General features: G+C 46.8%; 1 protein-coding gene across 2 annotated transcripts in view; it reads right to left on the bottom strand.

Annotated features, from left to right (window-relative positions):
• Positions 1 to 27,006, bottom strand: part of TMEM108 (transmembrane protein 108) — a 288,400-nt gene that overhangs the window by 117,002 nt on the left and 144,392 nt on the right. The window contains exon 3 of one of the 2 annotated variants that reach the window (XM_036266812.1): positions 15,332 to 15,413. In XM_036266812.1, coding sequence (XP_036122705.1) covers positions 15,332 to 15,371 — 40 coding nt within the window. In that variant the 5' untranslated portion in view covers positions 15,372 to 15,413. Of the gene's footprint in view, positions 1 to 15,331; positions 15,418 to 27,006 lie in introns of both variants that reach the window. The other variant, XM_036266811.1, reaches the window with a different exon arrangement.

Here is a 27,006-nt window from a genome sequence, read left to right on the forward strand (position 1 = left end):
GGCACATGGGAGGGGTGAGGATTGTGAAACTCCTCTGAGGAGTGATGCTCCTTAGTTCAGGGCCTTGCGGAGGACCCGAGAGAAAAGGCTCCCTGCGCAGATCAATTCCGGGTGCCTCCATGGCTGTGACACAGCTCACTCAGTCACGGCCACCTGCGCGAGCAGCTCTGGGTCAGGCCCTCTGCTCCACGCGAATCTCTCCGTGACTTTCTAAGCCCCGAGGGCTCCATGAGCTTAGTGCCACTTGTTTCGAGAGAGGCCCACATATGTGCACCAATTTTATGTTCAACCCTGGACTACACGTACGCTGTGGGCACTGTGGGAATCTCTGACCTTGCGCTTCTTCTAAAACCAATCGGAATAAAACAACTTCACTCTCTAGGTCTTAAAAGGATTCACCAACTCCTCCTATCTCTTAACATGATGGCCAAGAAACGGGGGGGGGGGGGGGGGGGGGTGAGAGGCACAGGCATGTGTCCTGGCCCTGGCCCTCTTTTCCTTGGGCCCCTGGACCAGGCCCTGCACACTGGGCTGACGGAGCTCAGGGAGGGGGCGGACCTTCACAGCCAGCAGTCCAGCACAGCCCCTCACCCCCCCGCGCCCGCACCCCCGCGCAGCTTGCACACCCCCGCGCCGCCCTACACACCCGCGCCGCCCGCACACACCCGCGCCGCTCGCACACACCCGCGGACGCCCCACACCCCCTCACCGCTCGCACACTTCACACCCGCCGCCCCACACACCCCGCGCCGCCCCACACACCACGCCCGCCGCCCCATCACACCCCGCCGCTCGCACACATAACCCTCATCCGCCCCCACACCCGCGCCGCTCGAACACACAAAACCCCGCGCATCTCCCACATACCCGGTCCGCCAACCACCACCCGCGCGCGCTCGCACACCCAGCGCCGCCCCACACACCCCCGATGCCGCTCGCCCCCACACACCCGCGCCGCCCCACACACCCGCGCCGCTCGCACACACCCGCGCCGCTCCCACACACCCGCGCCGCTCGCACACACCCGCGCCGCTCCCACACACCCGCGCCGCCCCGCACCCCCGCGCAGCTCGCACACACCCGCGCCGCCCCACACACCCGCGCCGCTCGCACACACCCGCGCAGCTCCCACACACCCGCGCCGCCCCACACACCCGCGCCGCTCGCACACACCCGCGCCGCCCCACACACCCGCGCCGCTCGCACACACCCGCGCCGCTCCACACACCCGCGCCGCCCCACACACCCGCGCCGCTCGCACACACCCGCGCCGCTCCACACACCCGCGCCGCTCGCACACACCCGCGCCGCCCCGCACCCCCGCGCCGCTCGCACACACCCGCGCCGCCCCACACACCCGCGCCGCTCGCACACACCCGCGCCGCCCCACACACCCGCGCCGCCCCACACACCCGCGCCGCTCGCACACACCCGCGCCGCTCCCACACACCCGCGCCGCTCGCACACACCCGCGCCGCTCCCACACACCCGCGCCGCCCCGCACCCCCGCAGCTCGCACACACCCGCGCCGCCCCACACACCGCGCAGCTCCCACACACCCGCGCCGCCCCACACACCCGCGCCGCTCCCACACACCCGCGCCGCTCGCACACACCCGCGCCGCCCCACACACCCGCGCCGCCCCACACACCCGCGCCGCCCCACACACCCGCGCCGCCCCACACACCCGCGCCGCCCCACACACCCGCGCCGCTCGCACACACCCGCGCCGCCCCACACACCCGCGCCGCTCGCACACACCCGCGCAGCTCCCACACACCCGCGCCGCCCCACACACCCGCGCCGCTCGCACACACCCGCGCAGCTCCCACACACCCGCGCCGCCCCACACACCCGCGCCGCTCGCACACACCCGCGCCGCCCCACACACCCGCGCCGCTCCCACACACCCGCGCCGCTCCCACACACCCGCGCCGCCCCACACACCCGCGCCGCTCGCACACACCCGCGCCGCCCCACACACCGCGCCGCTCGCACACACCCGCGCCGCCCCACACACCCGCGCCGCCCCACACACCCGCGCCGCTCGCACACACCCGCGCCGCTCCCACACACCCGCGCCGCCCCACACACCCGCGCCGCTCGCACACACCCGCGCAGCTCCCACACACCCGCGCCGCCCCACACACCCGCGCCGCCCCACACACCCGCGCCGCTCGCACACACCCGCGCCGCCCCACACACCCGCGCCGCCCCACACACCCGCGCAGCTCCCACACACCCGCGCCGCTCGCACACACCCGCGCCGCTCGCACACACCCGCGCCGCTCCCACACACCCGCGCCGCCCGACACACCCGCGCCGCTCCCACACACCCGCGCCGCCCCACACACCCGCGCCGCTCGCACACACCCGCGCAGCTCCCACACACCCGCGCCGCCCCACACACCCGCGCCGCTCGCACACACCCGCGCCGCCCCACACACCCGCGCCGCCCCACACACCCGCGCCGCCCCACACACCCGCGCCGCTCGCACACACCCGCGCAGCTCCCACACACCCGCGCCGCCCCACACACCCGCGCCGCCCCACACACCCGCGCCGCTCCACACACCCGCGCCGCCCCACACACCCGCGGAGCTCCCACACACCCGCGCCGCCCCACACACCCGCGCCGCCCCACACACCCGCGCCGCCCACACACACCGCGCCGCCCCACACACCCGCGCCGCCCCACACACCCGCGCCCCCCCCACACACCCGCGCCGCCCCACACACCCCGCGCCGCCACACCACCCGCGCCGCCCCACACACCCGCGCCGCTCGCACACACCCGCGCCGCCCCACACACCCGCGCCGCCCCACACACCCGCGCCGCCCCACACACCCGCGCCGCCCCACACACCCGCGCCGCTCGCACACACCGCGCCGCCCACACACCGCGCAGCTCGCACACACCCGCGCCGCCCACACACCCGCGCCGCTCCACACACCCCGCGCAGCTCGCACACACCCGCGCCGCCCCACACACCCGCGCCGCCCCCACACACCCGCGCCGCCCCACACACCCGCGCCGCCCCACACACCCGCGCCGCCCCACACACCCGCGCCGCCCCACACACCCGCGCCGCCCCACACACCCGCGCCGCCCCACACACCCGCGCCGCCCCACACACCCGCGCCGCCCCCCACACCCGCGCCGCTCGCACACACCTGCGCCGCCCCACACACCCGCGCCGCCCGCACACACCCGCGCCGCCCGCACACACCCGCGCCGCTCGCACACACCCGCGCCGCCCCAGACACCCGCGCAGCTCGCACACACCCGCGCCGCCCCGCACCCCCGCGCAGCTCGCACACACCCGCGCCGCCCGCACCCCTGCGCAGCTCGCACACCCCCGCGCTGCCCCCGCACCCCCGCGCCGCCCGCGCACCCCCACGCCGCCCGCGCACACCCGCACAGCCCCACACGTGCGGCGTGAGCCCTTGTAATGTGGCTCCATGACCGAGAATCTGCATTTAAAAATTTTATTTAATTTTAACCAATTCACATTGAAAATTGACTAATTCAATTATTAGAAACATTTTAAGTATGTGAATCTAATTTTTGAACTGTAAATTTTATAAAATCTGAATGCTGATCAAGTATTTCTGATGAAAATCCAGCGTCCGAATCGAGATGCGCTGTGATGCGGCTATACACAGGGCTTCGAGGCCCGGAGAGGAACAGAAAGCACACGGCTCACTGACAATTTCTGTATGTCAATCACACGTTGAAATGACAATGTGTTAAATACATTGGGTTACATAAAATATATCTTTAAAATCAATTTCACCTATTTCTTTTCACTTTTTGTAATGCAGCTATTAAGAAATCTAGAATTGTGGCTTGTGTTCTATGTCTAGTGAATGGTGCTGATCTAGACCACAGTTCCAAGCCTTTCCACATTGAGCCTCGCCTGACAACAGGACCATCCAGGAAACCCATCCACTCTTATTCTGTCCAGTTCATTCTACTTTAGCACCGTGTTTTTGAGGTCTTCCATGTGCTGGGCACCGCTCTAGGCTGGGAATACAGCATGCTGGTTCTTAAGTGGCATCCACAGGGAGACAGATGGAGGCCATAAAAAGTAAAAGGGGGACATATGTAATACTTCAAGAATAAAGATTTTAAAAAGCATATGGTATCACACTACAAAAGCGAGCCGAGGAAGACAGTAGATAGCTTTATGTGGTATGCAGAACTAGGGTGATGTGATGGAGAGAACTGGGTGGTGAGGATGCTGCTGGGAGGAGGATGGGGCTATGTTCCGGACAGCAGGAAGACAGTCATGCCAGGTCGGGGGTGGGGGGCTGTCAAAGGCCCCAAGCAAGGAATGTGTTGGATACTTGAGGAAGGAAAATAAAATCCATGTGACGAGAATGAGCCTCTGCCCTCACATCAGCCAGGCTTGGATCTTGGGCAGGTCACTTACCCCTTAGGACAGCATCAGTTTCTCCATCTGTTAAATGGGTGGCAATTACTAAAGGACCTTCCTTTCAGCTCTGAAAGGATAACAATTTTATGACTTGTCTGTATATTCTAAGAATAAAAATCCTGTCCTGGAAAATAAAAGAGGAAGCAAATCAAAACATCCTGACCTCTAATCTCTTTCAAGGTTTAGCAATCTGATGCCTCCCTCTCCTCTTCCCCTCCCCTTCTTATTTTTTAAGAAAATGGAAATTATTTGACACTTAGCCAGCTCATTCTCATATAGCATCCCTGGAGAAACTTCCAAATTGCCTGCTGGACACAGGAATGTTTTCCTCCAAAACCTGGACCAGCTTCCTCATGAGAACAATGGGCTGGCCTGCACAAACACTGCCCTCCTCCCTTTACAGTTAGGCTACAATTCCCTCAGAAGTCTATAAATAATTTCCTAGTTTTCAGGACTTTTGATTTTTGAAGTATCCACTGACTGGGGAAATCTGGGTTCTCAGATGGGCAATGACTCTGCCCAAGTTCCACCTGTGGAAAAACACTTCTGATGAGACCACATCTCTAAGAGGCACCTTTCCAGGAAAGAACAAAATACCTGGGCACACTCATGTATCACCTCATTTATAATGCACAAGAGAGGCTCTCCAGGTGGGCCCCAAATCCAATGGCAAGTGTCCTTCTAAGAGACACACAGAGGAGAGACAGGGAAGAGAGAGGCCATGTGAAAACAGAAGAGTCTGGAGTGATGCAGCCACAACCAAGGAACCTTCGAGCCACCAGAATGCAAGAGCCAGGAAAGGATTCTCCCTTTTAGCCTTTGAGAGAGTGTGGCCCTGCTGACACCTTGATTTCAGACTTCTGGACTCCAGAACTGAGAGAAAAAACACCTCTATTGTTTTCAGCCATCGGGTTTGTGGTAATCTGTATGGCAGCCAATACCTAGGAAGTAATGCCCTTGCAGACGGGGACCTGCTGAAGATGCGCAGGAGGAAATGAGCGATGCGCGTGGCCACAGCTCACAGGGCACTGAGCAAACTGGTGCAGCCAGAGCAAAGGCAAGGGATTCGCCTTCGGGGGGCTGTCAGACACCTGCAGCAGCTAAAGGATCTGTCCCTGGAGGAGAAAGGCTCATCACTGCCGAGGGAGAAGAGCGAAAGGAAGAGAGAGCTTGGGGATGGACACGACCCAAGAAAATGAAGGAGGATGAATGGGTGAACAGAAGAGGGAGACCTGTCAGGAACAAAGGCAGCGTGGCGTAGGTTTTGGGATTCTTCTTGGATTCTAGCCTGAAGAACCTCCAGCGTTCATCATATTTGTAAAAGCAGTGATTCAATGTTTCAGAAAACTTTCAGAGAAGTTTTATATAAAGGCAACATGAACTTGCTGGGAAAAAAATCCCTTTTCTTCATTTAAAAAATTTGGCTGAACTTCTCTTATTCGAAACAATCTTCCAGAATTTTACCAGATCCTAATAAGCTAGAAACCTCCCTGTGAGATTAGTCCCCATTGAGGAGGTTTATGTACATTAATGGGGGTTCTACTGAACTGAAACCTGGGTGAGGACATGCTAGACTTTCACATTTCTTTTTTTAAACTTTTAAGCAGGATTTGCTAACAGTAGTACAACATAACAACAAAAGAAATAATTAAGTTAATTAAGGACAGTAGTGAAACAACAACCTATGTTTGGAAGGCATTTTACAACTTATGAAATGTTTTTATACTCTTCTGATTTAACTCTCAACAATCCTCAAGGTAGATATTTATATTCATCATCTGTGCACTGTAGTTAAGGAAAATGAGCCAGCGGGAGGTTAAGTACTCTGTATAGTCACATAACTACTGAGAGAAGAAGCAAGAGCTCGAAGCACATCCTTTAGAGCCAAATACTATGCTCCCTCCCACCATATGTCTTAGCAAAAATATGTTCACATAGAAATTTGAATTTACTCATCGAGAGTTAACACTTAAATTTGCGTTGGTCAACAGCTCTCCTAAGTGTGAGCATGACTATGCTCAGAGTGTACCCAAAAGTCATAAAATTGAGTTTCTTTAAAATATTTTATTCTTCAGGCTTCACTGGCATTGCTACAATGTCTTATTACAGTTTGTTTAATCTGCATGAGAGTTTGTTGTCTTATGCAAATTAAAAAATTACAACTTAAAATGTAGAAGACGTTAAATCAACACGACATCTTTAAGGACCCAGTATGCCTAAGCTTCCGGGTTAATGTGGCATTTCAAAGTGTTACTTCCTCAATTTTTCTGTGCCAATGACTCATCCTTCAGAACCAAAAAGTCCTGTTCTCCCTAGAGAACATTTGCTTATCTTTTCATAATGAAAAACAAAACAAAACAAAACAAACAAAATCCAGCCTCAAATTCTTGATTTGCAAAAGAATTATCCAGCATAAAGTGAGAAAGAAATAGTCACATTAAAGCAAGTTCTAAACTGGGCCCGCCGCGGTGAACAGCCAAGGGCCACTCCTGTGTGTTCCCTTTGCTTTACAGCCCCCGCCGGCCCATTCCTTGCGCTCTCCTCACCCTTGAAAGGGTAAAAACTAACTTCCAGTGTATCCTGAAGAGTGACATGAAACTTGAGTTCTGACAGTTCCTAACCCTACACCAGAGTGATTGTTAGTTCCCTCCCTGACATCTGTCCTCTAACTTCCTAAGTCACCCTGGCTTTGTTCCAAGATCCGCTTCCCCACCAGGCAGCTAAGTGATTCAGGGAAGCTGAAAGCATCTCCTGACCTAAAGTAGCCCTTCACAAGTCCCAGACAGTGCTTCTCAAAGCGTGGTCCCTGGACGAACGCCTCCGCATCACTGGAAATGTAGAAAGGCAAGCGAAGGTCTCCATTCCACATGTACTGACTCAGAAACTCTGGGGTAGGGCCCAGCAATCTATAGTGAAGCAAGCCTTGCAGGGGATTCTGTTGGATGATTAAATTTAAATCCACTGCTCTAAGCCAGTGATTCTCAACATCATCTGTTGCCCAGGCCCCACACTCCCCCTCGTACTCCCCCAACCTCTCCCACAAAGACCGAACTGATCTGGGTTAGGGTCTGGCCAGGCAAGGGGATTTCTTAAAAGCTCCCAGGGGATTCTAATGTACAGGTAGGTTTGAGAAACACTGATGAAAGCCAGTCAGCACAATCCAGTCTAAAAAACTAAACTGCACTGTTGGTGAACTGGATGCTCCCATTTCCATGACACTGACCGAGGGCCAGCCGTGTCATTACCATTACTACAGGCCCTGGAGGTAGCAGGAGAGAGCTGCAGGCTGACGACTGCTCTGCTCGGAAGGGGAACATGCTCCTCTATTTCCTCCGGAGGCGAGTCCTTCAGAGCCCAGGAGCCACAGATTCGCAAGGGGAGGAGGACAGGCAGTGCAACAGCTGTTTTTCAGGGAAGGCCCCCTCAATGGGTGTTTTGTATGAAAAAGGTGAAAATAATTTGGAGAAAGAATTCACAGTCAGCCAGGATACCAACCCAAGCAATCTGAATCCAGAATCCGAGCCCTGAACCGTGGCTGCCGCAGTCTCTCTCCATGGAGGTTAGGGCCCTGCAGCAGTGCAGGAGGAGGAAATGAAGGGCCCTCATTTCACACGCACACACAAGGCAGCATCTTGATGATCACTTGTAACATCTAAAAGAACCTACATGGCTGGAGTCAACAACTGTTTAGACTGAAATACTGTGTCAGTTACGATTTAGAATAACTTTTCCTCCTGAACCTCAGGGAAAATTTCGTCTCACTTGTCAGGAGAAACAAGCCATGAAGACAGAATACACGAGCCCACTTCAGTTAGTGACAGCCCAGCTACTCTGATCCCTCCCCAGCTTCCAAAGGGAAGTTCCCTCGTCACCGGAGGCCACCTGCGTGGGAGCTGCGAATACAGATGGGTGTGCTGACACTTGGTCCAAAAGGAGAATTTCGTGGCAGGAACCCAGGGCCCATGTAATCCAGGCAGCCATAATCTACCGTAATAATCCCGAGTTTTATCCATATATGTGTTCCCACACTGTAAGATGTAATTGATGGTGTGCAATAGTTTTATAGTTTAAATAGCATTTTTTTCTTTCTTGGTGATTCATAAAATAACAGTGTATCTTACAATTAATGAAATCGCAGATTTGATGAAATATGGTAATTACATTAAACACATATGGAATCCAACTACGAGTCAAGCTCCAGGTTAGCTGGGAGCTAGAGGAACGGATGAAATGAGTCCCTGTGCCCCAGCAGCCGGAGGGCAGGAACACAAGCACATGTATACCCACGGCTAAGCACTGTGCAGGGATGAAATGTCAGGTGCGGAGGCTGGAGCGCTGTAGGCACCCACTGGGTAAACTGGGGAGTGTGTGTAGAGGGCAGGGGCATGAAGGAGAAAAGTCATGACTTCTTTCTACTCTTAAAAATTACTGAAGACCACAAGGAACCTTTGTTCATATGGCTTATATCTACTAATATTTACTGCATTAAAATTAAAGCTGAGAAAGAGAAAATGTTGATTCATCAAAAATAATGAAGACACTAAAGGAGTTCACCACCAAAGCAGTATTATATGAAATGTTGAAGGGTCTTCTTGAAGAAGAAGAACAAAAATATGAACAATAAAGTGGCAATAAATACATATCTATCAACAATTTAATCTACAAACAAAATGAATAAGCAGAACAGAAACAGACTCATAGATACAGAGAACTTTTTGATGGTTGTCAGATGGGAGGGGGGTTGGGGGTATGGGTGAAAAATGTGAAGGGATTAAGAAGCATAAATTGGTTGTTAGACTGACAACCTCAAAGGGAAGGGGGCAGGTGGGGAGGGAAGAGAGAAACCAAAGAACTTATGCATAAACAATGGACAGACAATAGTGTGAGGAAGGCAGGAGGGGGGTGGGAGTGGGGAAGAGGGGGTCCAGGGGGGATCAAGGGGGGACATCTGTAGTACATTTAACAATAAAGATAAATTTAAAATTTTAAAAAGGAACTCCTTACATGTTAACAAATAACAGCTTAATGAAAAATCATATTTTCTAAAACAAAAATAATTAGTGAGAAGGATGCTATTATTTTATATTTTATAAATCTCTTTAATATCTGGCTTATGAAAGACAGCTAACTGGTTCTCATATCAGCTTCTGCATTCAATCTGTTATGATATATTTAAAGTGTATGAAGAAAATCTGGCCTCATAAAGATATGTGGTTGGAGAAGGGAGAGCCCCACAGGCTTCCTGCAAAGGCCTGAGGGATCCCCAGAGGTTCTTGGACGACACTATGGGAACTGCGCTCGGTAATGCAAAGCCACTGAAAGGTTATCAGCAGATGACAGGCAGCTAATTCTGCAGCCATGTGAAGATGGATGAGAAGAGGAGGGGAAGCCTAAGAACAGGACAGCAGGCAGGGAGACTTAACAGGGTCAGGCAAGACCATAAGAAGCCCTTCACTAAGCAGAGACAGTGGGGATGCAGAGAAATGAATGGAGTCATGTGTTCGAGTCCATGGGAGCTGGTATCCAAATGCCCCAGGGTGGGGCAGAGAACAAGTCAAGGACGACTTCGGGTACTGAGGGTTGGAAATCTGGGTGGATGGTGATGACGACAGGGTACAGATAAGGCCTAAGAAGGTCGTTTCTGGTTTTAGCTGACCAGAGAGGGAAGGAATGAGCCAGAAAGAGAAGTGATCTGCAGATTCCAGCACTGGCTCAGTGAGATCCAGACAGGCCCTGGGACGCTTACCTCTTTAAACTGTTAGACTCAATACTACTTAAAATGATACCAAACTGGCATGTGCCTTAAGAGGGTAAAATTAATTTTTTAAAAAATGCAAATATCCCTGAGTTATGGAGATACTCCTTAACTCCCCTTAGCCAATAAAGCACCTTGACATTGATTAGTCAGATTACTTTACATCTTAATGGAATACATGAGAATTTCTGGTCACAGAACACTGTAGGACAATTGGCCCGGGTAGGTACCCTGGGGGGGACTTTGGGTCTACTATGGGGTAAAGATAAGTGTGGAGGAAAAAGAAAGAAAAACGTTAATCCGTCTGGAAGATACTACTCATATGGATATTTTCAGTTTAAGAAGAGGCAGGAGAGCCCTGGCTGGCTTGGCTCGGCAGTTAGAGCGTCGGCCTACGATCCACAGAGACCCGGGTTTGGTTCCTGCTAAGGGCATGTACCTCGGTTGCAGTTTGTCCCCAGCCTGGATGGGTTGTGCGGGTGCAACCACTCAATGTGTCCCTTTCACATTGATGTTTCTCTCTCTCTCTCCCCTTCCCACTCTATCTGAACAAAAAATGGAAAAATGTCCCTCGGGTGAGGATAAAAAGGAAAAGAAGAGACAGGAGAAAAGAATAGTCACTGGGTAGCTGGCTGGTGAGAAGGGACAGTTAAGAGTTGAAAAGGCACCAAAGACAGTTTGCTCACTTCAAAGTATTTAGGGGCGTCTGCTCAGTTCCAGAGATTAGATGAGAGGCAGACCATCCCATCAGAAATGACCTCGACACTCAACTAACTTCTCGTTTTGCCTGCAAGAGTCTAGAAAGATGGGTAATATGGATTTGGGGGTGTATATGTGCATAATTCAAGTCTGAGACAGAGACACAACTCCCATGCCCCCAGTGAAGAGAGCAGAAAAGGTGGTATCCTTTTCCTTCTAAATTCTGCAGGTCAGGGGCCCAAACCACACCCAGAGTTCTGTTCCTCTTCTTCCTCTTGAGTAAGATAGGGGCCTGTGGACAGTTATTTGGGTTGAACCAAGGGTTACTTTGTGTGGTCAACACAATCCAGTTTGTGCAGAGGATGCAAAATCAAGCAAAATGCCCCAATAACAATACAGAGCATGATTTAAGAAATACAAATGTCTGGGTGTCGAGCGAACCCTTAACTTGCTAAACGTAATCACTCATTGACTCTAAGTAGCCACACAACTTTGATTTGAATGAATATTGGTATATAAAAGTTTATTTTCATAAGCTCATAATAACTGTCTTAGTCTTAACAATGTAGCAACACAGAGCATTTCCAGTACACAGCACCCAGGCAAAGACCCAATCTGCTAACTTGAGACTCAGTGTCTTCCCTGCAGGTCATGTTCTTAAAGGTTTGTGATGACATTCTGTACTCTCCATTACTACTTTAAAACAGAATTGTGACGTGGCCTGGGAAAGGCAGCCTTGACCATGTCAACTCCCTCCTCTGTAGAATGGGATCAATGGTAACTAATGTCCCCCCTGCCCTGGACGGTGTGAGGATCAAATTCTATTAAAACATTTGGTGAACCAAAAAGTCCCATGCAAAAGTTATAGTAGGACTCCTGATTAGGTTGTACCCCTCTCCTCTAGACACAAGGCCTGATAAAGAAACTGGCACTTATTGTTGGTCTTCTACATGCCACGTTATCTCACTCAGTAGTATCTGTAGTGGGTGGTCAGATCCCACTTGGCATGCGAGACACATGAAATGAAGTAACTTCCCTAACGTGAGCCACCTACTAAGCAGTAGAAGTGGTAGGGCTAGGACTTAAACCCTGGTCTGCAGTTCAAAAAGCCAGGCGTTCTTAGCACTAGCACTAGCTTCACATCTGCTTTATCACTGAGGTCTACAGAAGAAAAGTGAAAGCAGCATTTGGTTTCTACAGAAACATGAAGGTTCTCACCACCACCCTCAGCCGCAAGCTCTCGGTTATTCCAAGGTGTAATATAAAATGTGTTAAACCTTCCCAAAGGGCTAAGGCTGGCAGGATGAAACAGCCAGTACTGCACTGTGGAATGGAGCCCAAGAAATAAAGCAAAGGCAGAGACAGTCAGTTGTAATAAAAGTAAAATATGAAAACCTCAATTCCCCTGCCTGCCAAAGGCCGCGTCCCTCAGCCCTATCCGGCGACGCAGCCCCAGTGGCTGCTGATTGTGATGCAGTGATCCAGAGACAGCCTGGGTTTGGTTTGGTTTTTAGCCTCATCTGACATAACTAGTAAGATGCACACTTTACTGATCATGGGTTAGAACCACCCCTGTCTAGCCACAGGGACAGCGAGGGGCCACACTGCTGATGTTCTCTGTGTGGCACAGGTGCCAGGCAGGATGAAAAACGGGCGTGAGAGGGAGCCAGGTGAGACCTGGGTGTGAATTCCAACGCCATCACTCACCACCTGGTCACTGTGGGCCAGTCCTTCACTTACTCACTGGTAACCCTTCTTCATCTTGAAACAGGTGCCTCTAAAATAAGATGAGATGATGCAGGTCAACTGACCAGCAGATGTCTGTGAGCACAGCAGGCATTGCAGAGGGAGCAGATTCTCTGATGACTCACGAACCGGCTCATGTCCACCAGTAAGTAATTGCTTGCTTGTTTGTCTGTTTCTTGCAGACACTCTCTGTGGTAAACTAAAGATGACTACAAATTCTTACTAAGTTTTTCTCTGAGAGGCAGAGTCCAATGCCTCTCCCACTGAGTCAGAGTTGATCTCAGTGACTTCCTTGGCCAACGCAATGTGGCTGAAGTACCTTTCTGGGATTTCTAAGCCTAATTCATAAGCAGCCTTGCAGGTTTTGCCCTGGCCTCATAGCTGTGAGCTGCCGTGTAGGAATACTGGGTACCCCGAGGCCACTGTGCTGTGAGGAAGCCCTACTATCATGTGAAAAGGCCTTAGGAAAAAACAGATGTTGGGCTAGCCCAGCTGTTCCAGCCTCCAGCTGTCAGAGTTGTTCCAGCCCAGATCCCAGACACTGGAGTCTCTGCCAACCCTGCCAAACTGCACATTCGTGAGCAAAATAAATGACTGTTGTTGCTTTAAGCTACAGAGTTTTGAGGTGGTTTATGGTGCAACAAAAGATTAATAGAATACTGTCTTTATCAGATCCCCCCCCTCAAAATTAGAAACATCAGTCTGCTGAGTTATATTAAGACACATACTAAGTTTATGTTGACGCCGTAGTTCTCGAGTCTATTTTAGACACTGAAAAACATTTTGTTTGTGGACACTGTTAATCCAGGCATAATTTATTCATTGGCTGACCAATGACATATATGAACTATTGCGTGTGTATGCATGCCAGAGTTTAAGTTATTTAGAATTTTAAAAAATATCCAGTGCCTCTCATCAGAAAAAAAGAAATCTACAAATAATAGTCCTTCATCTCAGTGAACTTGTGAAACTCATGCTCTGGAGTCAAACTAATTGAATCTGGTGCCCGAGTGAGCCACCCTCGCAGCTCTGTACAAAGCCAGGCTCCAGCCCACAACCAGCTACCTAGTCATCAGAGTGGTGCATCGAAAGCCACCATCTACCTTCCTCCTAACCAGTAGGAAACTACCCACTCTGGGCTGCTTGCATTTCTGGGCAAACTTGCAATGACAGTGCTAAGACAAAGTAGATGCATGCCGCTATCCAGATCACCTCTGAGGAACCCCTTCAGCTTTCACCCGTGTTCCACTCCGGAAGGAACGGATGTAAGGCTTGATGGGACCACAGAACACTCACCTGATGCCTTTCAAGTAAGATGTGACCTTACAATATTATGCAAACTTTCGGGCATATAATCAGCACAGGTGAACGCAAACATTTTGCTGCCTCCCAGATTGACTTCGCTCTTTCGTTTCCTGGTTCTTCTGCCTGCAAAGCCCGTCTCCCCTTCTTGAGGGTGTGTGTGTGTGTGTGTGTGTGTGTGTGTGTGTGTGTAATCTTATTTACCCTTCAAATGTCCCCTTTCCCAGCAAGGTGGAGTTAATTGACATTGCTTCTTCAATCTGTAAAGCCTTTTCTTTACCAAGAAAGCTTATCATTAAAAAAAAGGAGAAGAAGAAGAATCAGCAACAACAAACCCACAGTCCTATAGAATACCCGGAGAAAGAACGCGAGAGAGTCCCCGTAACTCTTGGCGACATTCCACCAGGCTGAAAACAGGCTGACGTGATCTGTGTTTCAGGGATTATAATTCAGTAGCAGAAATGAGTCAATTAAAATGCCAACCAGAATGCTGTCTGGAGATAAAGTGCTTTGAACTGGGGTGCAACATAACTTGAATTGCTAAATTCTAAGGGCTGACTGGTGATTTGCATCTCAATCTCTCTTTATGTTATTTTCTTGGCAAAAGTTAATAAGGAGCCACTTAGCCTAAGAAAGGTAGGCCCTCTACCTCGGCAAGAACCAGATGAACACAATGAACTCCAAATTTTCCTAACTCAATGGCTTTTGTTTGCCCTGGGGTGGACAATGCCTGTTGTCCCGAGTGGGTCAATCTAAACGTCAAACCCGCCACCTGGCGTTGGCTTCTACACGCATTTGTCAGCAATTCCAGTCTCAAAGGCTAGAAGGCACTAAGTAGCACCTGGCACTTTGCAGTTCAATCCACAAAACACATGAGCAACATTCAGAAAGTCATAATTGAACACTCTTTGCTCTATCACCAAACTTAAATGACATCTTCAACACTCATTATTTAAGAACATGCATAACTATATAAAACGATCCAAGCCAAAGGCCGTACAAACACTGAATGGTAACAGGCTCCACGAGACAAAATCCACAAAGCACAGCCCTCCACTCCTTCTCCATGGGAAACTTATAGAGGGTCACCCCTTATTCTGCCAAAAAACAAGAGCACTGATGTTTCTGACACTCATTCTTGAATTAACTATGCTGAACACATCAATTTAGAATTCTTGTAACAGAGTCTACATTACAACGGATACTCAAAGCAATAGAATAACTTAATGCTTGATCCTTTAAATACCTAGATGAAGCCAGAGGGAAAATTTACTGTCCTCGCTCATTGATTGAACTCTGGTCTTCCTCCAGTAAGGATATAAGTTTCTGGCGACGGACAAACAATAACATTGGTGTATTCTAGGAAAGAAGAAAGGCAGTATCAACTTACTTAACAGTTGGCAATAGAGGGCCTGTAAACTTCTCTTCATGGTATCATCTGGTCCTTCTTGTCCTCCAGTTTATTCATGATTCTGTCTGGGAAATTGGGAGAAGAAAATTGTTACATCTGGGGAACATAATTCAAGTCAATAATCAGAAAGAATTCCATTTAACATGATTCCAGTTGTTTAGCCCAATCAGGTTAAAGCACCTGACTCTGAAGAGGAACATTCTTGGCATGGATACACTGCAGTTTAATTTATAACAGTGCGTGTTATAAAACTACCAATGAGCCAATTGGTCAAATCCTGAAACTATACACACCACTAAAGGAAACTCACATGGGTAACTAGAGAGTAAGAATCAGGCTTTGGAACTTCCGAGGTTTCCAGTTAATCTTCTCTGAGTCTCTAATCTTGAAAAAGGAGAAATAAATTTCTAACCTCATTTCCACTATGGTGCTCACAAACAACCCCCAAAGCTTCACTACATTGAAATTGTACTATATTAAACAACTGTTCTATTATTTTCTGTTATAAAACATATCTTTAATCCAGAATATTTGGAAAATATAGCTAAACAGAAAATATAGATAAGAATATGCAAGAAAATTCAAACATCCTCTCTCCAGCCTGCCAAGTACAATTCTTTTGGCCTCTCTCATCTGTGCATTATACATTCTTTTTTTTATCTTCACCCTGTACCTATTTTAGTAGTCAAGAATAAAGTCTGCCTTACCGTCTTTAACAAGTATATATATTTTTCTTTAATATAGTCTTTAATCCTTCTCTACTGGCATGTTAGGATTTTTATTTTTCATGATAGTTCAAGTTGAATTGATTTATCTTAACATTTTTTACATATCAAAAATCCAGCCTTTATTCAGTAGTTGTCACTGTATTCAAAAGTTGTGCAACTCTCACCAGCACCTAATTCCAGAAAATTTTCCGCATTCTAAAAGGAAACTCCCGTGTTGATTAGCAGTCACTTCCCATCACTCCTGCCCGCCAGTCCCTGGCAACCACTAATCTACTATGGGTTTCCTATTCTGCACATTTCACATGCATGGAATCATACAATACATGGCCTTTTTTGTCTGACTCTTTTATTTAGCATGTTTTTAAGGATCACTATGTTGTAAAGTATGCTGTTTTTTCCCTTATTTATTGCAACACACACACACACACACACACACACACACACACACTCTACTATGGTTAGAAAGGCCTTCCTTAGTCCAGGATCACATAAATAGTTGCCTGTACTTTCTTCTGGTATTTTTTCTAACTTCTTTTAGATCTGTTTCTGGACTTTGTATCGTATTTTACTATTTTTAATTTTTTTATCCTCACCTGAGAACATTTTTCCACTTTTTTGTTCAGATAGAGTGGGAGGGAGAGAGAGGAAGAGAGAGAGAGAGAGAAACATCGACGTGAAAGGGACACATCGAGTGGCTGCCACCTGCACGACCAACCAGGGCCGGGGACAAACTGCAACCAAGGTACATGCCCTTAGCGGGAACCGAACCCGGGTCCCTCTGGACCGCAGGCCGACTCTCTAACGGCTGAGCCAAACTGGCCAGGGCTTGTATTTTACTTCTTTGTTTGCTCATTCTTCCACTACAGCAATAGTTGTTGTTTAAATTACTCTTAATTGAATTTGTCCTTTATTTTTACTCTTCTGTTTAAGATTTGCCTAGTTCTTTGAGCTTATTTATCCCACCAAATTAATTTCAAAATCATTTTACCAAATTCCAGAAAAATAAGCATTGGGATATAGTTGATATTATCCTTTACTTGCTTTACTAATTTGGGAGAGACCTGATCTCTTCAAAATCCAAGTGCAGTGAGGAGAAATATAAGTGATCATTTAGACTCTTGCTCTAGAGATCAGAAGAATTCTTCACAGAGGGTGAGAAGTGCTCTTCTGGGGTGGGGGGAATAGCTCAATGACTTCTTTGGTTAGGAAAACTGAAGTCTCCCATCCCCCAATGTCATCTGGATGAGTGAGAGGGAGAGCAAGAGTTGGTTAAGTTCCTCTCCAATACAAAATAACAGGAGGTTTGAGTTTCCAAAGGCTAAGAACGAGGGGTTAAGTGATCCAGAAATCAGAGAGGCTGAAATGATAAACAAAGAATGTTAAGAGACAGACAGAAAGAGGCAATTCCAAAAGACAGCTAAGAATAAAGGATAGAGTGAGAAATTCTACACAGGAGATGACCCATAAACTCTAAGATGTGTAATATTTAATTTTTCATTGCTTCTTTTTAATGCCTTTTGTACTTACATACTACATCTGTCTTCTTTCTCCCCCACAAGGCTTATTCACTAATAGCATCCTCAAAGCCTCAGCAAGTCTTATACAAAATAGCCCTGTATTGGTAGTGCTCAGCTGGGCAATGAAAAGAAAGACACTATGACCCAACACAAGGGTGACCAGGCAGGAGCAACAGGAGCCACAAGAAGTGGTTAGTGGACATTTACAGAGGGATTAGGACATGGTAAGTACTCAATAAATGTACAGTGAATAAATGAATGAATGAATGAAAAAATAAACAATCAAGTAACAGGAGAGCAGAGAAATAGTTGTAACTTATATTGATCACAAAGAACATATGTTCCTCGACTATCTCTGAAAGTTCTTGAGATTTTCGAGAAACTGGTAGACCTTCCACAAAGTGTGGAGTAGAACCATTTTATTCACACATCAAGAAACAAGGAAGCCCATAAATCTGGGACACTTGGGATCACCTGGGTTACATAGGGCTATCCCAACTACAAGCACCATATGACTTAGTATGTATTTAAAACTAATGTTTATTTAGGCCTTTCTGTGGAGTTTTGCAGTGTTTTTCCTTCATTTAAGCTCTATGGTCTTGTTGAGTTAATTCCTAGGCATTTTATATTTATCCATTTTGCCCCTGTGATTGCATTGTGTTCCCATTATATTTTCTAATTGCCTCTACATGAAAATGACTGAGTTTTATATATTCATTTTGTGACCTAACTGAACTCACTCACGGTTATAATGATGGTTTCTTGGCTGAGTCTCTTGGGTCAATTGTGCTGCTTTGGATGGATGGAGAGCCACAATGAGATCCCATCAAAAGCCTCTTTTTAACCAGATAGTTGGAAACATTGATTGTATCTGGTGCCTCAGGGAATAATTTAGAAGCTCCAAGGATGACAACTACTTCTGGAATGAAATCTAAGAAAGTATACAGTTTTACAGCCAAAAGGCTGACTAAAAGCAAAAAGAAAGAGGAAGATGATGAAAACATTTGATTGCACCTGCAGAGATAGCACACAGGTGAGGAACTCACTGACTGTTAGCTCAGGAGAAACAGGGGTGCAGGTAACCTGAACCATTCACTCTCCAAGAGAGTGAGCCTAATAGGCGCCTGCCTCTCCCATTGGCTTCAATGGGACATTGTATCCATTCCACTGGCTCGGAAGGAAATGGCTCTTTTGTTGACCACTGAAAATATTCCAATTAGAAATGTCCATGTAGCATGAAAAAAGTAGAAAGAAGCCGAAAAAAAAAAAGCTCTGATATTTAATATGCGAATTGACATGAAATGTCAATAGAGAACAAATATGAAGGAATAGCTAGTAAAATCCTGGAAAACAAAAACAAAATAACTCACAACAAGGTGGGGTGAGGGGAGGGAAGAGGTGCCAGTTCTATCAGGCATAACATACTCTAAAGCCTCTATAATTAAAACACTTTGATATTGATATATGAATAGACCCAATTTTACATGGAAATCTAGGATATGATAAAAGCAATATATCAAATCAGTGGGCAAAAGGGTGAACTCTCAAATAAATGCTGTTGAGACAATGGAAGAGTAGTGTGACAAAAAAAAATATGATGCTCATCCCAAATACCACACGCCAGCATAAGTTCCGAAGGAACCAGACATTTAAATGTAAAAAACGTAAAGCATACAAGTACTAGAAAAAAATATATGGGTAAATTCTTCTATTACTTGGGAACAGAGAAGCTTTGCTAACTCAGAATCAAAGTTTGAAGCAATAAGAAAATGACTCTATCACATAAAAAATTGCATAGTAAAAAATACAATTAAGTAAAAATACAAATAAGAAACTAGAAAAATGTTCACCTTATAACAAGCAAAGAGTGAATATCCCTAAAATTTACGTGTAACCCTCCCGTCAATCCCCCTGGGTGCTCCAGCCATCATTTGCAGATATACGCAGAATGGAGAAAAATGTGAGCTGTCCAACGTGCCACGTCCCCAGCTGAGGTCAAACAAGGCAATGCGTCTTCTTGTTTTAAATCTCATACTGCGAACAAGTGTCCTTTCTCCAGGCTCATTAGTGCCATGTTTCCACACTGTTGTGCTTTTTCTTGATATCTATTTGAAGCGAACCCCAGGCACAGGCTGAAGTGCCGTCTAATGCTCCTGAGTGCAGGTGGACAACGATGGGACTTACAGCCCAAACACATGTCTCAGACCAGCTTTGTTCAGGCACCTGATAGTGCTGTTGGCCTGGAGTCCAAAGTTAGTGAATCAGCAATGTATATTCAATAAGGTAATTTTAAACAGAAACATATAAAACAAGATTACGTATTGATCTGTTAATAAAAATATGACCAGAGGCTCACAGGAACCTAATCTTGTATTTCCCCTAGGAGCAATGGTTCAGTATTCACTAATTAAATATTTGGGACAACTTTATAGAACATAACTACCATGAATAATGAGAATCAACTGTATCTGAGTAAAGCTTGAACAAAACAGAACCATGGCTCTCATCTCCCTAGGACAAGGGAAGAGCTGATTAACCTGGTGGCCAACATACCTTAAAGCTGCTCTCCAGGGAAATAATGAGGTGGGAGAGTTGACATATCAACTGATATCACAGGCCTGCAAAGATTTTTGAAAAGGAGCATACATCTCCATTTTACAGGTGGGGACAGAGATACCAAGAAGCTCACATCTTTGTTCAAGATCAACCTGCAAGACCTTGAGCTAGTTTCTTGACTTCTCTGATCCGTGGATTCCTTATTTGTAAAGGGGCAGGAACGGCATTAGATACACTTGCTGCAAAGACTTAAACACCCATGCAAAGCACTTGCTCTGATGCCTGGAACACAGAAAGTGCTCAGCATGAGTTAGCAACTGTTTCCCAACAGCAGAAGGCAAGATAATGACACATTTAAATTGGATTTAGCAATTACATTTGGGGTATGAATTGAATTTTAAGATTCTTGTTTATGATTTACACCACTGTCTTCCTTAAAAAGGATTTGAGTAAGTTTACTGATAGGTGCAATCTGTACAATGGGACAATGCATTTCCCTTGGAGCTTCCTAAAAATAAAGGCAAAAAGAACAACTAGCATCATTCCCTCCCACCCCCCGCCACCGGCTGCATAAATGGAAGTACTTTTTTTTAAAATCCACATTTCTGCATTTATCCTGAGATAGAACGGGAGGGAGAGAGGGAGGAAAAGAGAGAGAAAAACATCGATGTGAGATAGACACATCAAGTGGTTGCCACTCACATGACCCCAACCGGGGCTGGGGACAAACTGCAACCAAGGTACGTGTCCTTAGCGGGAACCGAACCCAGGTCTCTCTGGTTGGCGGGCCAACGCTCTAACTGCTGAGCCAAACTGGCCAGGGTGGAAGTACATTTTTTATTTTGTTTAGAAATATAAAACTTTTCTGCCCCTAAATCTGAGAGAAAATATCATCAGACAGATCATCTTTTGATAAGCATTAGCATCTTAATAGCAGTTTTATGGAGTATAAACAGAATATTCTTATAATGGCTGCTCTTTATCAACCCACAATACAAACTAAGGTCATTGTGTTAAGTGGTAAATCAGGAAAATCATTGTTTTATAAAAATATGTTTTTATTAATTTTTTTTTTTTTTTTAGAGAGGGAGGAAGGGGAGAGAGAGAAACATCAATGTGAGAGAGACCGATCGGCTGCCTCCTGCACGTCCCCTGCTGGGGATGGAGCCGGGCAGGGAAAGCATTTTAATAAGAAGCAGGATCACCAGGCTAGGGGAAAGAATCAGGCAGGCCTGTCGCTGAGTAGCTTTTCTATGTGACTTTAGGTAAATTACTTAATTTCTCTGAACCTCAGCCTTCTCATCTGTAAATAGGGGTGACACCTAAATCAGAGGATTGCTGAGAGAATTAAATAAAGGAAAGCATCTACTGTGTGTCTGGCACATTGTATGTGTCTCTCTCTCTTTCTCCTGAGCTAATGGTGCACAGATATGCGGTTTTTGGTCATCTGTGGATAAAGGGAACTGGGAAACAGAGAAACCAACTGATATTCAGCAAGCTGCTCCAGGGCTTGAGCATCATGAGGGTTGGATAAATGGAAGGCAAATACTTCAGGAAGGCAAATACGAAGGTTTCTTAGGCTCACTTATACCATAAGTCACAAAGAGATGCATGTGTCCACAGGGCTTGGTGTGGGTTGTAATGGATTATTTATAACAACTTTTTTTTTTCTTTATGGAAGAGAGAGAGGAAGAGAGAGGGAGAAAGAGATAGAAACATGGATGAGAGAGAACATCTACTGGTCTCCTCCTGCATGCCCCCACTGGGGATCTGGCCCACAGCCTGGGCGTGTGCCCTGACCGGGAATCGAACCTCTTGGTGCATGGGTCGACGCTCAACCACTAAGCCACACTGGCTGGGCTATAATGGAGATTTTAGTCAAATTCTTTTGATACAAATGCTCTGCTATTTAAACACAGGAATACCTTTCATGTCCATACAGAAACAGATGTTCTCTCTCATTTTTCTTGTGGCTCTTCTAGTCTTTCAAATTTTTTCACTTTGTACAATAGTGTGAATACAATTATAGTGACTGTCACTTTGTCTCAAGTATGGGAGTTTATAGGGACTTGTGGGACTCTGGTGAACTAGAAAGAATAGTGTTTTTTTTTGCCTCCAGCCAACTGTCTGCAGAAAAACAGGTCTTTTTGTTCTGTTTTTCTTAAAAGAACTGAAAATCCTCTCAAAAAATGTCTTCCTTAATTTTTTTTTTAAAGTATGTTTTTATGTTTTTTTTAGAGAGAGATAAAAACATCAATTTGAGAGATAAACATGGATCAACTGCCTCCTGCACGCCCCCTACTGGGGATCGAGCCCACAGCCCGGGCATGTGCCCTGACTGGGAATGAAACTGGGACCTCTCAGTCCAAGGGACAACACTGAGCCACACTGAGCCATGCTGACTGGGCTCTTCCCTTCATTTTCAAGGGAAATCAGACATGGAATCTTCCTATTTTAAAACACTACCAATAAATTCAGGTGGCCAAGACTAAAGCCAAAGGAAACAAGGCTGCATGATTCCCAATATATAAGGCCTTCCTGATGCAGAACCTGCAGGAGCTCTCTTCTCGCTAACTGAGGAGCAGAGAGCTGTCCGTGGAGGGGACACACTGACGGGGAGGCAGGGCAGATCACCCTCCACTGGGCTTCCTTTGGCTAGTCCTCCAGCATCCTGGGCTCCAGGTTCTCACTCAGCAAACTTTTAAAGGATAAAAAAACACCTTCAATGGAGCTTTTTTCTCTTCCCCTTTATATTTACTTCTCTGGAAAATAAAGTATTGGAGGCTAAGTTGTCAAGTCCACTGAGATAGTGAATTCAAAAGAAAAAGGCAAAACTGTTCATCTCCTACTAAGGAAAAGCCTACAAAAGGGAACCAATTACAGGCAGACCTTGTTTGATTGTGTTTTGCTTTATTGCGCTTCACAGATGTTGCATTTAAAAAAATGCTTTTATTGATTTTAGAGAGAGAGGAGGGAAAGGGAGAGAGAGAGACAAAAACATTGATGAGAGAGAAACATCCATTGACTGCCTCCTGCATGCCCTCTACTGGGGATCAACCCCAAAAGCACGTGTCCTGACTGGGAATTGAACCAGTGACCTCTTGTTGCATGGGACCATGCTTAACCAACTGAGCCACACCGGCTGGGCCAGATGTTGCATTAAAAAACAAACAAAACATATATGATCTTTTGAAAAAATTTATTTGAGAGAGAGAGAGAGAAAGAAACATTGATGTGAGGTAGGAATAGCGACTGGTTAACCCCCCCCCCCCCATACATGCCCTGGGAATCAAACTTGCAACCTAGACATGCCTGACCAAGAATCAAACCCACAACCTTCTGGTGTACAGGTGATGCTCCAACCTACTGAGCCACCCAACCAGGACTCAGATGTTGCATTTTTTACAAACTGAAGGCAAGACCCTCCCACCAGCAAAAAGATTATAATTCACTTTATTGTGATACTTACCTCACTGTGGTGGTCGGGGATCGAACTCACAGTATCTCCGATAGCTCCGAGGTATGACTGTAATGTGCACTGTGCTTGGAGGACTAAGAGGTAATTGCCTGATGATTCCTCCAGACCACCTGGAGTTTATTTGCATGGGTTGGGGAAGGGTGTTCTGCTGTCCACAGTCCCTGAAGTCAGCGAAGTGGTAAAACTAGGGCGAGGAGCTCGAGGCTTATTAGAATGGCACAGACCTCCTTGTTCTGGCATAAAGGTGTATTAAGATCATTCATCTCATTTGAGGAGACAGAAAGGTGCTAGTGCAAGGTGAAGAATACAAACCATACCTCCCCTTTTATGGTTTTGGTATTAAAGACTGAACATTGAGGTCAGGGAATGAAATGACACTGTAGCAATGCCAAACACTGCGGGAGCATGTTCTATCATTTTGACTGCACTGCTTATGAAAAAAGATTATTTCTTGTCCACAGCAAACTCATTTTTCTTTCCTTTTGCAGCATCTGAAAAACATCTTCAGAAACTGAATTTGGGGACCTAGATATGGGTATTTCCTTTGAGCAGCAGGCATTTCTTCCGAAAGGTGTGCCACATTTTCACAATGGAAAGGGAGGCAAGGCCATAGGAAGTAGGTAAAACTCTTATTAGAATGTTTTACAAGTAGAAAGAACATTTAACCCTCCAATACATGCTTTGAACACACAACACATTTCGGTAGGTGAAATTATTCACAATATCAGAGTCACCGCTACATTTTATTATTGAGCTCAAACTTATTTTTTCCATTCAGTCCACATAGACTCTTAGGTAATTCTTGAACCATATGAAGACATTTGAAATCTGTGGTTCTGGTTTAATCTTTTGAAACATGTATATAATTTATGTCAAGTGATTCCATGGGATAGGTAAAATATGTTGAATATAAAGCTGGAATAAAAATTACAATGAAATAAAAAATATGTGGGCAAGAGTAGGATGGGCCAATATGAAACAGGCGCAGCCATCACCCGACAGCATAGATTAAGGCCACCTGAATTCACCTATGAGGACCTTAAAAAGCTCTTTTGAACCCAGCTGGTGTGGTTCAGTGGTTGAGCATTGACCCATGCACAAGAGGTCACCTGTTCGATTCCCGGTCAGGGCACATGCCCAGGTTGTGGGCCCGATCCCCAGTGGGGGGCATGCAGGAGGCGGCCAATCCATGTTCTCTCTCATTGATGCTTCTATCTCCCTCTCCCTTCCTCTCTCTCTCAAATCAATAAAGAAAAAAAAAAAAAGCTCATTTCACTGTGCTGATAATTCGACCTTGCTTTGATGACTGAAAGGGCTAGAAGGAATATCCAGAAGTACCAAGACTGGTGTTCCCCAAGCCAGCTGATGGTCAGAATCTATTTTAAAAATAGATTTCTAGGTCTTCCTCTTAGGAATCTAATACCCAGATTCTCAGATGGGGCACTTTTAAGTTGCCCCAGGTGGCTCTCGTGCTAAGCCAGGGTGGAAACCAAGAACGGAATCTAGCCGTTCTCCCCCTGACTGCATGAGAGCCCTGGAGGAACAGCTCAGTCAGTTCAGTCAGAGCCCTGGGCCCGAGGGCACGCCCAGGGCATCCTTGCCCCGCCTGGGAGAGAGGAGCCACCGTGAGGCGGGGTTCCCACGGTTCATCTTCCCAGATCAGAACTATAAAATAAATGCCTGCTAACCATAGATAGCTGGAACATCACTGTCCTTGAAGTCCCAGACAGCTACAGGACCCAGAGTCATTAGACAACCACCAGTAGGTGGCGCCTAACACGATTTACACTCAGATCTGGATCACACAGCTGTTCTCTCAGATGGAGGCCAGCTAGCTGTGCAGGTCCGTTCTCATCATTTCAACAGCATCACAGCAATGTAACCACATGGTTTACATCAGTGGTTCTTAACATGTGGTCCTCAGACTACCAAGCACCCAGGAACTTGTTAGAAATGCAACTATCAGGCTCTCCCCTAGACCCAGTGACTCAGAAACTCTGGGGGCGGGCCCTGCAATCGCACTTAAGTAAGTCCTCCAGGGTGCCAAAACACTAGAGTTTGAGAACCCCTACTCTGCACAAGTAAATTTCTGAACCCATTTCATTTGTTGTGGCAGGATTTTATAATTGTTATCTTGGACAAATCAGTTCCATCTTCAAAGGACCAGTAAATGAGAAAAGAGGGAGTTAGAGCAGAAAGACCCATCACCAAAGTCTTTTTCAACTGGCTAAACATTTTAAGTTTAAAGTTAAAAGTTATTAACATTGAACTTAATCATATAAATATATTTGCTGAATCTAATTTACTTATATACACTATAATGTATAAAATCAAATATGCAAATGAATAATTATATAATAGCAATGTAACTGAACTTTAAAAATTCAAAACTTTATTTTTCCCTCAAAAACAAAATAATTGAGGAAACAAAACTAATTTATTACATATTATTTTTAGTAAACTTAACTTTTAACTTTTCCAGATATGGGTAAATGATTTTTAACTTAGCTATCTGCTAGATAGTGTCAATTTTTTCATATATATATATGTATATAAAATTTAACAATTAATCATGGATAGCTTTTGTTGAATAATAAAGTGTAAACTATTTTTACTTAATTCTGAAGGCCCAAATCACACCCAAAAGCACTGAAGATCAACCACAAACAACATCCACAGAGCACCCAACAGACACGTACCAACCACCTGTTGAGATATTACTAAGACCGAGGAGCTGATTGACAGGAAGTCCTCCAATGACAATCACATCAATTTGCCATAGTTTTGTAGCACTGCATATATTTTGTGTATCTTCCTGATACCAAGGAGTAAGACTTTGTTAGATAGTACTGAGTTTTGGAAGGCCACAAACTACTGCACCATCTAAGACTGGAGCTGCCCTACCTCCCCTTCCTCCCCAAGAACCAATTTCCATCTCTTTGGGGCACAATTGCACCTGTTAGGACATATACAATTCAAGAAACACATAGCAAATATTATTTCTATATCTCGCCACATGACACAGAGTAGAAGTAAATCTATGGAGATGTTTTAAAGTCTATGTGACCTTTGTCACGACGGGCAGCGTCCTTATGAGGGCTCAATTCTAGCTGCAGATACAAAGCAGACTCAGCCTCTGTGGCACTGCCCTTGCCTGGTTCATTTCCCCTTTCTCCCTATTCCTCTTAGTTCATTACCATGTCTCCTCCTCCTCTGCAGCCCCTTAAATGCGAGCATTCCTGCCTATCCTGGCCTCCCCCGCTTCTTTTCTTGCTCTAAACTCTCTACACAATCCCTTCAAACTCTCACATCTCAGCTTCCTCTGCATTAGTTATGCCTGCGAGGTTCCCGCCTGCTGCCCGGCAACTCCTCAGA

Source organism: Molossus molossus, unplaced genomic scaffold, assembly GCF_014108415.1.
Source record: "Molossus molossus isolate mMolMol1 unplaced genomic scaffold, mMolMol1.p scaffold_m16_p_18, whole genome shotgun sequence".
NCBI classification, from domain to species: Eukaryota; Metazoa; Chordata; class Mammalia; order Chiroptera; family Molossidae; genus Molossus; species Molossus molossus.